General features: G+C 49.1%; 1 protein-coding gene across 3 annotated transcripts; it reads left to right on the top strand.

Annotated features, from left to right (window-relative positions):
* The first annotated feature begins 5,834 nt into the window (after window positions 1-5,834).
* Window positions 5,835-9,794, top strand: LOC123113452 (AP2-like ethylene-responsive transcription factor CRL5). Of its 3 annotated transcripts, none has more exons than XM_044534679.1 (8): window positions 5,835-6,463; window positions 6,582-7,158; window positions 7,248-7,339; window positions 7,561-7,569; window positions 7,721-7,809; window positions 7,961-8,034; window positions 8,128-8,255; window positions 8,832-9,794. In XM_044534679.1, the coding sequence occupies exons 1-8, from the start codon at window positions 6,130-6,132 to the stop codon at window positions 9,422-9,424; spliced, it is 1,896 nt and encodes a 631-aa protein (XP_044390614.1). In that variant the 5' UTR covers window positions 5,835-6,129; the 3' UTR covers window positions 9,425-9,794. The 3 variants fall into 3 exon arrangements, with proteins under 3 accessions (XP_044390614.1, XP_044390615.1, XP_044390616.1); XM_044534680.1 differs by having other exon boundaries at window positions 7,254-7,339; XM_044534681.1 differs by having other exon boundaries at window positions 5,836-6,463; window positions 7,257-7,339.
* Window positions 9,795-13,789: the final 3,995 nt, after the last annotated feature.

The following is a 13,789-nucleotide window of genomic DNA, read 5'->3' on the forward strand; positions in this document are numbered from 1 at the left end:
TTATATCCTTCCTTAAAACAGCCACCATACCTGCCTATTATGGCATTTCCATAGTCATTCCGAGATACATTGCCATGCAACTTTCACTGTTAATATTCACGTGTCTTCTGTGTTCATAGTCATATTGCTTTGCATCATCATAGAGCTGACATGACATTTGTGGCACAGCCACCATTCATCATTGTAATACATGTTACACTAGATCATTGCAAATCCTGGTACACTGCCAGAGGCATTCAGATAGATTCATATTCTTTTTTTTATCGAGTTGTAAGTAAATCGAAGTGTGATGATGATCATTATTTGAGTGTTTCCCCTACCAGTGAGGAAAAGGATGGTGGAGACTAATGAGTCCTCAAAAAAGTGGGGATGAGGTACATGAGACTATTCTAAAAAAATAGAGAAAAGAAAAATAAGAGAAAAAGAGAGAGGGGCACACTACTATCCTTTACCACACTTGTGCTTCAAAGTAGCACCATGTTCTTCATATAGAGAGTCTTCATGATTTGTCACTTTCATATACTAGTGAATTTTTTTAAATTATAGAACTTGGCTTGTATATTCCAATGACGGGCTTCCTCAAATGCATGAGGTCTTCATGAGCAAGCAAGTTGGATGCACAACCACTTAGTTTTAGTAGAGAGTTTTCATATAGCTCTAGAGCATCCGTCGCATGCCAATCCCTACTCATCGCATTGATATCGATTTAAAGGCATCTCCATGGCCTAAGAGACTTTCTCTATTTTTGTCCTCTCTTATAAACCCCTACCATAATTCTCTATGTCATTTAAAGTGCTAAGTCCACGGCTCACGCTAAAGTATTGAGTGGACTTGAAAACGCTGAAGCGAGAAAAAGTATGATACAGTTGCTTAGTTTGGCACCGGGGTGCTTTTGATTTGTACTTATGTTAGGAAGACAGAGTCATTCCATACTTACATAATTCAATGAGTAGTAATAACATTCGTTAAGCGTAGTATAGTTCTAAAGAGTAATGATTATTTTCTAGTATTCATGGATATTATTGTGTTGATATCTATTACTTCATCATTTCTCAATAATCATACCATAAAATAAATTACATGATAAGACATATTAGGTAGCATTCAACATCAAAAAATTCATTTTTATCGTTTACCTATTCGAGGACGAGCGGGATTTAAGCTTGGAGATGCTCATACGTCTCCGACGTATCTATAATTTTTTATTGTTTCATATTATTATATTATCAATCTTGTATGCTTTATACATCATTTTATATCATTTTTGGGAACTAACCTATTAGCTCAATGCAAAGTACCAGTTTTTTTTTGCATGTTTAGGGTTTTACAGAAAATCCATACCAAACGGAGTCAAAAAATGACGAAACTTGTTGACGATTTTTTCTAGACCAAAAGAGATCCAACAAGCTTCGGAGGGGGTCCAGAAGCCAAACGAGGAGACGACAAGGCAGCACGGCCAAGGGGGTAGGTGCGCCATGCCCCCTTGTGGGCCCCTTGTGGCTCCGTCTGACCTAATTCCAGTGCTATAAATTTCCAAATATTCCAAAAACCCTAGAGCCAGGCCCAAAACAATTATTCCACCGCTGCAAGCCTCTGTTCTTCCGTGATCCCATCTTGAGGCCTCCGCTGGTACTCTGTCGGAGGGGGAATCGATCATGGAGGGCCTCTACATTAACCTTGTTGCCTCACCGATGATGTGTGAGTAGTTCCTCACAGGACCTACGGGTCCATAGCGGCAGCTAGATGGCTCCTCTCTCTCTATATCTCTCTCTCTCTCTAATATTCAATACAATTTTCTCTTCGAAGATCGATTTGATGTGATACTTTTGCGGTGTGTTTGTTGGGATCCGATGAATTGTGGGTTTATGATTAGATTATTCATTGAAACTAATTGAGTCTTTTCTAAACTTTATTGTGTGATTGTTATAGCTATATAATGCTTTCCGATATATGAGTTTTCTTTGGCCAAGTAGATGATTAGATCTTCAGTGGAAGTGGTGCATAGTAGTAGGTTCAATCTTGCGATGACCTCACGTCATGAGAGAAGGAGTAGCAAGGCATGTATTTGTACGTCGCTACTAAGGGTTAAACGACGGGGTGCGATCATATTTATTGGTCTTATTTTGTCTTCATTGTATCAACATGCTCGAAGCATTACTCTGTTTGTTATGAACTTAACGCGTAGAGAGCCAAGCATATGAGAGCTCTCGAAGTGGAGTAATAGTAGTAGATGCAGATAGATGTCGGTCTACTTTTCACGGAAGTAGTGCCTATGTACCGATCATGCCATGAATAACATCATAACTATGCACTTTTTATCAATTGCCCAACAGTAATTTGTCTACCCACCGTGTTATCTTGCTCATGAGAGAGATGCTATGGCCCCCGGGTCCATTCACTTTATATTTACTAAAACCCTATTAATACCTTCCTGCAATTTATTATTTATTATTTTTACTTTATATTATCTATTTATCACTATCAGGTTTAATCCTTGTAACCGGCACGAACGAGGGGATTGACAACCCCCTTGCTTTCGTTGGGTACGAGCATTTGCTTTGTGTGTGTAGGTACCATTTATCTATTTCTCGTGGAGTTTCCTATTGATTTGATAAACCTTGGTTCTTAAATGAGGGAGATACTTCGCTATTGTGTTATATCATCCTTCCTATTCAGGGAAATCCCGACGAACTATGTAAGTAGCAAGAGGTACCAGTACCCCGCTGTCAAAGCATGCATGGTTGGGCCGGAAAGCCCGACCGCCTTCCTCGAGGCCGAGATAAACCGCAAGGCGGATATCCTAACCCCCCCTAATATACCTCGCCGTCAAGGCAAGGGACCACTTCCGCCCCAAAACCCCCATGATCTACGTAAGAGGCCAACTTCAAGGCAATAAGATCCATCACGATCAATATATAGATCTAGAGAGCGCCCACCGGCCGAATAGACAGGGTATTCAGCCCGGCTAGCCAAGTATGGCTAGCCAAGTGTGTTATTAAAAGGGACCGATTGGTGGTGGTTGGGTGTCCGACACGCGGGCCCCGGGCGGACACCGAGCGGATGTATGACGCGTCTGTCTCATGTCCGTGTGGACGCAAATTAGACCTAAATTTGGGACGAAAATACATCCAGACAAACACGTGACAGATAGAAAATGTGTTTATGCACGTGCATTGGGCCATGGGTTTTGCCCCTGCTGTCCCAAACAGACACAATCGGATGAAATGGGTCGATCGGCTGGAGTGGTCGTAAAGCTCATGCAATCTGTATGTTGACTAGAGAGATTTAGCACATTACCAGACACCAAAGGAGGATAATGATATTCTGGTTCAAGATGGCTTGAATTGTTTGCTTCTTTTGTGTTCAAACCATGTATACCCCGATCATCCTCGAGACCGAGTGCGTCATTGTTACAAATTATTGTCAAATGATTGGTAGGTCGGTTCTTGTGATTTTTAAAGAGACTAGAGGATTTGGGGTCATCGACCTTCCACAACAATTTCCGATCGTAAATATCAATAGAGATGCCAATAGGATTCCTCATGAGATTGTACGTTGTGTATGAATTTCGGAAAGGATTAGTTAGGCACAGAGTGTTTTGTCCTATATGATGTGCTCCCTTTGTTCCATAATTCTTGTCGTCGTGGTTTTAGTTCAAATTCACAGCAAAAAATATGAAACAGAGGGATTACTTTGTAACGGACAATTGTACGACATCTTGGGAGCAGGATCCCTGGTTAGCCCCCTAGGCCCTAGCAAGGATTCAGTCCAACAAGTTTGGAATACCCCAAACTTGTTCTAGGAAATCACTTGGCTAGGCCAGCATCATAAAGCTTTCCGCGACAACCATCAGACTAGATAAAAGTAGGCAATCGACGCACACCTTATTAACTGCGCCATCAAGCTAGTGTTATTGCAAGGGTGTGGTTAGGTCTCAGTCGACTTAGACGTCACCAAATCTTAGTCAAGTGATATAATATGTGAGAAAAAAAAAGAAAAACTGAAAATAAATTTTTATACGAATCTCCATGCAAAATCAAAGGAAGATGGCATTAACTGAGACATAATGAAGTCTCAGTTGAGACTTAGAGCATCTTCAACAGCCGCGCTAAACTAGCGCCGCCCCGCAAATTAGGCCGTGTTAGCGCGCGCGCAACGCGACGGGTGGCTCCAGCGGGCGCGCAAAAACGGCGCGCGCGCTATAACGAGGTGGGCGCGCGGTCGGAAGCACTATCCCGCGCGGTGTATTTTGGGCGCCCGCTTCCGCGCGCGGCACACTCGAGCGCTCGCGCCGCACTCTCTCCTCTCCTTCTCCTCCTACGCCCCGCGCGCGCCGGCACCCTGCCACTCATGACGCGCACACCGGCACCCCGCTCACCCCGTTGTACAGCGGCGACCCCCCCCCCCCCCGTCGCCGCCGCCGGAAACCCTACAGCGGGGAGCGTGGCGTCGCCACCGCCGAGCGTCGGCCTCGCGCGCAGCCTCTTCTTGCCGCCGCGGATGACCACGACGACGGGTGGCGTCGCGCCGGCGCCGTCCCGTGCCGCCGCCGCACCGTCGAAGCTCCCCAATGCGGCGCGGCCGAAGAAGGGCAAAACTTCCGCGAAGAAGAACAAGGCGGCGGACGGCTCCGGCAGCACGAAGGCGAGGGAAAAGAAGCTTGCAGGGTGTTTGACGGCCGCGGCGGCTACCGAAGGAGGCATGGAATGCATGGGTGGCTTGGGAGCCATGGGAGGCATGGGTGCACCTCCGGCCGCCATGGGAGGCATGGGTGGCTTTGGAGCACCCTCTGACGCTATTACCGCCATGGGAGGCATGAGTTTTGCTTCTCTTATGGGAGGCATTGGTGCACCTCCGGCCATGGGTGGAATGTCTTTTGATGTGCCTCCTCACACACATTTCCATGAATATGTCGTTGAAGATCTTGCCAACACCGTCGGAGCTTCACGTGATGCGATGCGTGATGAGGTTAGGGAGGAAGATTCATCTTCGGAGGCGGAAGCATCGTCTTCGGAAGATGAGGACGAAGACGAGGAAGATGATTGATGTGTCTTTCATTTATGTCTTGAACTTTAGTTTGCATTTTGAACTTGGTTGGATGAACTTGTGGGCATGATTTTGAACTTGTGGGCATGGACTTTTATTCATCAACTTGTTTATGTCAATTTTCACATGTTCATTGCATTTTGATGAATGTTTCAAACTCATTTTGTGTCCAAAATGCCACATATGTTAAATGCCCGGCGAGTCGCGCGTGCTGTATTTTTGCGCGCTGCTGGAGCGGCGCGCGCGCTGCATTATAGCGCGGCTGCTGGAGCCAGCGCTGGCGGACGCGCTAAACCAGCCGAAGTGCACGCGGCAAACAGGTTTTTTACGCGCGGCGCGAAGCGCGGCTGTTGGAGATGCTCTTAGAAAAACTGTTATTGCAACCTAGTAGTACTAGGGGTAGCGATAGTCATCATTGCACGTTACTCTGAACTTGGGTAAAATTCCTCATGTGAAATATATACCTAGATCATCCGCGCGTGCATTGTACCGCAAAATTTCCAAATCATGTGTATTGCCACGAAGTCCCACGACACATCTTATCCAAAAAAATTCCTCCGTTTCAAAATGGCTTTTGTGCTGCAAACTACTAAAGCAGGTTTGAACCTGTTTCGCTGACTTTCAATTGTCCCAAGCTCCTAGTTGGAGAATATTGTGCTTGTGCCTACCCGACCATTTATATCCTCTTTATTTCTTGTTCGCAAAATGTGTGTGTGTTGTGTGTGTGGTCAAGGCCAGGAGCAACTCATTCGCTTTGCACATACGTTAAAAGCCAAGCCCAGTACGCCCCGTCGTCTTATCGGCCGATCACACCCCGACTCTCCCTCTTCTTCCCCCCGCTCCGCTGCCCTCCTCACGGGGTACAAGAAGCGCTGAGCCGGGCATACCCCGCACACGCGCAGACCAAAGCCCCCCTTCAAACCCGCTGAGCTAGCAATGGAGAGCAGCGGCATCATTGCGACATGTACTCCCCAATGATTGATTATCTCATTCCCATCTAAGCTAGATCTTCTTGAATCTTGAGACCACCATAGCCTCATCCCAGTCTTGCTCGTGCGCCCTTGCTCCCATCCGCTCCGCCCGATGACCAACGGCGGCCACAGCATGAGCGGGGCCAGCATCGCGGGCGGTGCTGGCGGCTGGCTGGGTTTCTCGCTGTCGCCTCACGTGGCCATGGACGCGGCCGCCGGCTCCGGCATCGTCGACATGGCCGGCCACCACCACGCGCACCACGGCGGGGTCTACTATCACCCTGACGCGGTCGCCTCCTCCCCCATGTCCTTCTACTTCGGCGGCGGCGACAATGTCAGCGCTGCGAGCGGCGGGTACTACTCCGGGATCTCCGCCCTGCCTCTCAGGTCCGACGGCTCCCTCTGCCTCGCCGACGCGCTCCGGAGGAGCGAGCAGAAACACCACGGTAAATATCTGCACAGTACTACGGTTCTTACTTTGCTACAGTTTGGGTTTCCTGAGTTCTTGGCTTCTAGCTGCGCGCGTCTCTTTATGTTTCTTGGTTGGGGTTGCGGTCTGTGCAGGGGCGGAGGTGTCGGCGCCGCCGAAGCTCGAGGACTTCCTGGGCGCGAGCCCCGCCATGGCGCTGACCCTGGACAACTCCGGCTACTACTACGGCGGCCAAGGCCACGGCCATGGCGACGCTGGAGAGGGCCAGCACCAGCTGCCGTCCGCCATGATGCCTGGCTCCGGTGGCCACCACATGTACTACGACGCCCACGCGGCGTTGCTGGACGAGCAGGCTGCAGCCACGTCGGCCGCGATGGAAGCGGCCGGCTGGATGGCGCGTGCCGGAGACGTCTACGAGGTGGACGGCGGCAACGGCGAGGACGGCGGGGGCGCCATCGTGACGGCCGGCCACGACAACCCCGGTGGGTACGTACACCCGCTGACGCTGTCCATGAGCTCCGGGTCCCAGTCCAGCTGCGTGACAATGCAGCAGTCGGCTGCACAGGCCCACGCCTACGTCGGCCAGGCGACCGCGGCCAGCAAGAAGCGCGGCGCCGGCGCCGGCGCCGGGCAGAACAAGCAGCCGGTCGTGCACCGCAAGTGCATCGACACCTTCGGCCAGCGAACGTCCAAGTACAGGGGCGTCACCAGGTAGCCACACGCCCCAACCCAACCCATCACCGCATTGCATGTCATTTGCCACCATCTTCTTCCTCCTCGCGCTAACCCTCGCTTGCTAGCAAAAGCAGGCATAGGTGGACGGGGAGGTATGAGGCGCACCTCTGGGACAACAGCTGCCGGAAGGAAGGCCAGACCAGGAAAGGCCGGCAAGGTACTTCCAAGCTCCAACTTAATCAATCAAGCTCCCTAACTAGTACTCCTAGTACCATTTTAGTTACTAGCAGTAGTAGCAGTACGTACTAGTAGTACTCCTAAGTAGTGATGTGATTGCACTTCCAAGTCAAGTGCTAACTAATGAACTGCTCTTTGCATGTCCTTTGCTTGACCTTTTGCCTGGGGATCGATCGTGCTTCTTCTCGGCTCCGTCTTCAGTTTATCTTGGTGAGTAGCACTGGGAGTGATGCTCCTACCTAGCACATTCACTTTGCTTAATCTTGCTGGGATCAGTCTGTGCAAATACTAGCGCTTGTGCTTGTTTTACTCAGAGGGAGTGGTGGTGCCTAAAACTAAAAGAACTTGTTGATTTGGGCAGGTGGGTATGACATGGAGGAGAAGGCGGCGAGGGCGTATGACCTGGCGGCGCTCAAGTACTGGGGCGCGTCCACGCACATCAACTTCCCGGTACGGCGATCACCTCCTTCTCCATCCATCTTCGATGAACATTGCAGCATGTTTACATTGCTTGTTTGCATCAAAAAAAAAAATTGCTTGCTTGCTTGTGATCGGAATGTAGACAGTGATTCTGAGCATTTTTGTGTGTGCGTGCGTGCAGGTGGAGGACTACCAGGAGGAGCTGGAGGTGATGAAGAACATGACCAGGCAGGAGTACGTGGCTCACCTCAGAAGGTACATAATCACATGCTTGCCCTGAATCCTCCTGAGAAAAATGTGCATTCGATCGCATGGCGGACACTCACGCCGCGGCCGCCATTGGTGCAGGAAGAGCAGCGGGTTCTCGCGCGGCGCTTCGATGTACCGGGGAGTCACCAGGCACCACCAGCAGGGGCGGTGGCAGGCGCGCATCGGCCGCGTCTCCGGCAACAAGGACCTCTACCTCGGCACATTCAGTACGTGCCCCGCCCAAGCTAGCTCTTGCTCCCCCTATTGCCGCCATTAATCAGGTTTTTCTGAGACTGCAATCTTGCAATCTCGCTACAAGATACAAATCTGCAGCATGCATCATGATCGTCGATTCACCAATGTGACAGCAGCAACCAGTTCGTTGTCGCCGCAGCAGCGAAATAAGGCTGCAGAGGCTTGTCACGGTTTAAGGACGCAGGTCGTCCTGTCACAATGATCATAACCTCTGATGTAGCTCAATGATGCACCTGCGCGCCCTGGCCCTCCCGAAAGAATGAACGTAGCATCGCTCTGGCGATTCTTTGCATGCTTTTGGCTGCACTTTTGCGCGTGCGAGGGAGGAGCAAGGGAGGCCGTCCCCAGCCGTAGTGGGTTTGCGTTTTTGCGTTGCTCGCCTTTCCCATAAGGCTGGCCGGCTCTGTGCGTGCATGATGCATGCTCTCGTCGCTTTCGCGCTTGGCTCCTCTCCTGTCCTTTGACCGCCGGGAAAGCTCGGCTGCTGTTTGAAGCTGGGTGTGTGTGTGTGTTTGATCGTTGGATGTGTGTTTGTTGCGTGCGTGCAGGCGCGGAGGCGGACGCGGCGGAGGCCTACGACGTGGCGGCGATCAAGTTCCGCGGCCTCAACGCGGTCACCAACTTCGACATCAACCGGTACGACGTGGACAAGATCATGGAGAGCAGCACGCTCCTGCCCGGCGACCAGGTGCGGCGCAGGAAGGACGGCCCCGACGATAGCGCCGCCGTGGTGGCCAGCGCGGCGGCCGCCCTCGTGCAGGCCGGCAGCGCCACGGACTACTGGAGGCAGCCTGCGGCGGTGACCACGGACGAGCACAGCCGCCACCACCTGGGCCTTCTGTCGAGTGAGTCCTTCTCCCTGCTGCGCGGCGTGGTGTCCGTGGACGGCGACGCCGCTGGTGCTCAGCAGGGGCAGGGCAACCGCATGTCGGGCGCGTCGTCCCTGGCCACGAGCCTGAGCAACTCCCGGGAGCAGAGCCCGGACCAGGGAGGCGGCCTGGCCATGCTGTTCGCCCGGCCCGCGGCGCCGAAGCTGGCGAGCTCGCTGCCCATGGGCACCTGGGTCTCATCGCCGGCGCCGGCCAGGCCCGGCGTGTCCGTGGCGCACATGCCAATGTTCGCCGCGTGGGCCGACGCCTGACTTGCTCGACTACAGCGTCGTCCTTTTGGTGCTGCATCCACGAGGAGATAGCAAGATCGTTTTACTAGGGCTGGTTACTTGGCATTAGTAGCTGCGTTAGCAAGGAACTGTAAGGTTGTTTATTAGCTATAGCTGGTTGCTTAGCGGCGCATGCATGCATCTGCCTGGGTTCTCGTGGTTCCTTCTCCAGCTGCGTCTGGGACGAAGGGTTTTTCTAGTATCCGAGCCATGGCACGGCAGCAGCAGCAGCGTCGCCGCCGGTCCGGCGGAGAGCCGCCGCTGATCGGAGCTGGATGGGTAGTGGTAGCTCCTGTCTTCAGACCTCCTAACTTTCATGAAACCAAAATGCTCTACCTTCGTGTTCATGTGACTTGGCCGCGTGTCTGAACTCTGAACTTTCTTGCTTTCTGGGGTTCTCTTTGCTTTGCTCGGGCTTGTGTAGTCACGGACTCGTCAGTGCCCCGGGATCCTCATGTTTGGGACAAAAGCACTGTTTTGACCTTTTGTACTAACAAATTCCCGAATTGACCTCGGTTGCAAAAAAATTCCTAATCTGATTTTTTTTTGATGACCCCAACATCTCTGGCGTCTGGGGTGCATTGGAGACGCCAGGGACCCTGGCGTCTGGTCCCTAGCCCGCACGACCCGCGACCACGTTGACCGGCTGACGTGGCAAAGGGGTCAGACGCCAGGGTACTTGGCGTCTGGCCCTGGTAAGGGTCCAGACGCCAGGGTCCTTGGCGTCTGGCCCTTGTAAAGCGTATACATGGATCATCTGCGAGGATAAGATCATTTGCTTCGCTTAAAAGCGTATACATGGCTATCGATTGGCACTGGATCCGTGCTTTTCTTTTTCTTTTGTTCTTTTTCTGAATGGCCCCGGCGATGCTTGATGGACAAAGCTACGCTGCGCACTATGATCTTTGGAGTTGGAGTGGCCTAGATTTGAGAATCGGGAATACTCCTATCTGTATCTGTAGGAGGACGGGTTAATGACTTGGCGTGTAGAAATAATGGGTCAATGGCTGCGAGAGTTGGGCGTGGAATCAGCATCCCTTCTTCCTCAAGGGACGAACATTCTTGCCTCAAATTGAAGTCGGAATAGCAATGCTCACTTCATCTTGCTTCACTTAATTAGTAATAATCTCTACTTACTAATAAACAATCAAACATTATCTTTTCTACGCGCACCCAAGCAAACGTTCGTGGACACATAACCACCACAGGATTAAGCCCAGACGACTCAATCTAACAGCTATCATTAATCTAATCGTGATCTGGTGTACGCTTAGCAATTTACCTAGGCTGACCGTACTCCACCAGGCTGAAAACCTCCGCGTCCGCAACCCTGCCATATATCACGCGACCAGAAAATAAAGGAATAAATTGATTCGCGTGATTTGTGGCCTGCATGCAGCAGCATTATCATGGATTGGTTCGGTCTACTCAGGTATTAATGATGAATTAAAAAGGATGATTACGTACCACGCAAGAAAAGGAAAGATTGGATGGAGAAAAGATATAATGAAGCGCATGGGGCACGCACTAGGAAAGAGCGAGGCGGATGCATGTGATTAAGGGCTGATTAATTACGCGGACGGTTTGCATTTCTGGATCATCTGAGGATCACAAAAAGACTAATAAACCTGACTGGAGGAGTGCTACAATTACAGGCCTGCTATTCATGTTACATTGTGAAAAAATCACGGATCTACTGTTCACGTCACTATTTGAGGAAAATGACCTCTCAGCGATAGGGTTTCACCGCCGCCGCCGTCCCTTGTGCTGCTCCGCCCGCTGCATCTCCTCCCCGCGCGACTCTCTGGCCCTCCAGGCCTCCATGTCTACTCCCTCCGTCCGGGTGTATAAGTCATTCGCGTAGTTCTAGGTCATCGATTTGAGGATTTAAATATGTGTTATATGTCATGAAAAGTATACCACTAGATTTCCACACGGATGTAGTTTCTAAATATATATTTTTTGTCACATATAATACATATTTAGATAGTTAAATTATCGACCTAGAACTACGCGAATGACTTATACACCGGGACGGAGGTAGTACCTTTCTTTGCCCTTGCTCGCCGTCTCCTATCCTAGGTCATGGTTCTTCCCCGATGTATCGATGTCGTTGGCTGTCGATTCTGCCGTTTCGTTCCTGCTGTTTGTGGGTAGGTGCTCCTCCCCTCGCCGGCGGGCGGCCTCCATCGTCGATCGTCTGTTAGTGCTGGTGATCAGCTGCATGCATCCAATGGAGAAGGGACGGCGCAACCATTCATGTTCTGGAACACGCGTAGCAATAATCCACCCCAAAACCAGTCGAATACGAATGCAACCTCTAGGTACATTTTTTCTGTCTCTCTCTAATATTTTTCTCTCTCGCACAGTGACATATTTACACCTTCGGTCCTTTCTTGCTGCTAATCTTCTTTCCGAGGCGAGCGGCCACGCAATATGAGACTCAGTTGAACGATGAACATTGTCAGAAGCGTTTGATTTTCTTTGTGCATTTGGTGGCTGGATACAAATTTGATATTATTACCAAACTAAGTTTATTGTTTGCTTGCAGTTTACGTATTGGATTTGCCATGCAAAACATTCTATCTTGGCAACATTTTTTTGCGGGAATAGGCAACATCTTTTTGTTCAAGATGTACGTGGGTGTTTTCTACCGTTTTCCACTTCCCTATATGAAATATGTTGCATACATCATCCCTAGCAGGCTTAGGCAGAGAGCAACGTATATCTCTACTGTGATCAATAAAGAGTACAGCAGCCCAAGAATATTACCCTTTTTTGAAACGCAGGTATCAGCTCATTGACCGCATCTTAATATTTTGTACCTCCTCTTTCACTGCTATCGAATATTTAGATTGTCATTAACTAATGCCCATACCATCTTAAGCTATGAGCAGACTCACCCAGGTGATTATTTCCTATCTGCTCTTGCCTATTCATTATCTATACTTTTGAAAAATCTAAGTTATTTTTTTCTCTCACGCAGTAAGTTTTTGACTTGTTGAAGACAGAAGGTATAGCAGCTCTAAGCCTGATGTAGTATTGGCGTCTAATGGGGCATTAACAAGCTGTGTATAAAAACTAATTTTCTTTCTTGGTGTCAGCTCTGAGAGGGACGAGCATCAAGTTGTGAACATTTTTATTTCAAAACTTTTTTTTGTTGGTCAGCTGTTTCCATAAAGAATTAGGCAATGTTGTTTTTCATGCATCAACTTATTTTAGTGGAGCTGAGCATTATGAGGATTTGTAAAGGCTTTGGGGTTGCTAATCTGAACAACCATTATGATAAATGGAATTATGTTCATTCATTTCTTTTTTGAGGAAACATGTGCTTTTATCATATAAAAGATCTACAATAAGCATCACTGCCCAGCCTCTGGATAGCTCGGCTATATCTGTTTGGGTTTGTCCCTACTAATTAATTGGACTAGCCCCTTTAGTCCATGTATTTGTATCATCCAGTGCAGCTAAGCATATCTAGCAAATGAGTGCGACTGGGTTATTGAAGGCGGCCGAAGAAGCACATCCACCTTACACCTCGGCTCCGGCTGCCTTGGCTATCTTGTGAAGTATGGATTTGTATCCTTGTAAGACTTCTTTCTATATTGCTTTTCTTGGTTTGATTTTTGTGGTGTCCATCTTGCATGGTATCAGATGCAGCTAGGAAAAATAAATGTCGCTCCATGCTTGAAAACGCTGGCATCAAGAAGCTCAATTAGGATATAAAATAACATACTAATCAGTCGTGCGTTGCACGTGCATGCTTACTAGTACTAGTAGTGCTCCTACTGCAAGTAGAGAGCCCTTACTCATGAGGTAATTATATTACTGTATCCATGATTATGCATAACGATGACCTTGTTGAAGGCTTTGCTTTTGGGAACGTGGTCTTTTTCCAGCAATGAAAACCTATGATGTTTGATCCGGCAATGACAACGTGTGTGCATTTTTTTTCCTGGAGACGTTGTTTTTGGAAAACCTTCTTTATAGTTCGGATGCTGTCTTATTTTCCTTTTTCTATCTTTTTTCTTTTTGCGGTGCATCCTAGATGTTTTGGACATCTTGTTGATGCAGAGACTGCATGTAATTGATATATGCTTGATTTTAATATATTCCCCGTCTAAAAATATATCCATGGTTCAACGATAGACCAACAAGTATCACTTTCGTTTGTCCAGTGCTAGATAAGATTGTAAAAAATATATATGGAGTGACGCTTCTGTGAGAAGCTGGGGAGGGGGGTGATTCTCCCAAAAGAACTGACCCGCCTCCATCCTGGGTTATAAGTCTTCTCTGTATTTTGTGTCAATATTTTACTAGATATTTAACTAACAAAATATTAATGTA

Source organism: Triticum aestivum, chromosome 5B (assembly GCF_018294505.1).
Source record: "Triticum aestivum cultivar Chinese Spring chromosome 5B, IWGSC CS RefSeq v2.1, whole genome shotgun sequence".
Lineage (NCBI taxonomy): Eukaryota > Viridiplantae > Streptophyta > Magnoliopsida > Poales > Poaceae > Triticum > Triticum aestivum.

Coding starts and splice junctions, on each gene's coding strand:
- LOC123113452 (XM_044534679.1), top strand. CDS start 6,130: ATGACCAACGGCGGCCACAGCATGAGCGGGGCCAGCATCGCGGGCGGT. Junction 6,464..6,581: donor GAGCGAGCAGAAACACCACG/GTAAATATCTGC, acceptor CGGTCTGTGCAG/GGGCGGAGGTGTCGGCGCCG. Junction 7,159..7,247: donor AAGTACAGGGGCGTCACCAG/GTAGCCACACGC, acceptor CTCGCTTGCTAG/CAAAAGCAGGCATAGGTGGA.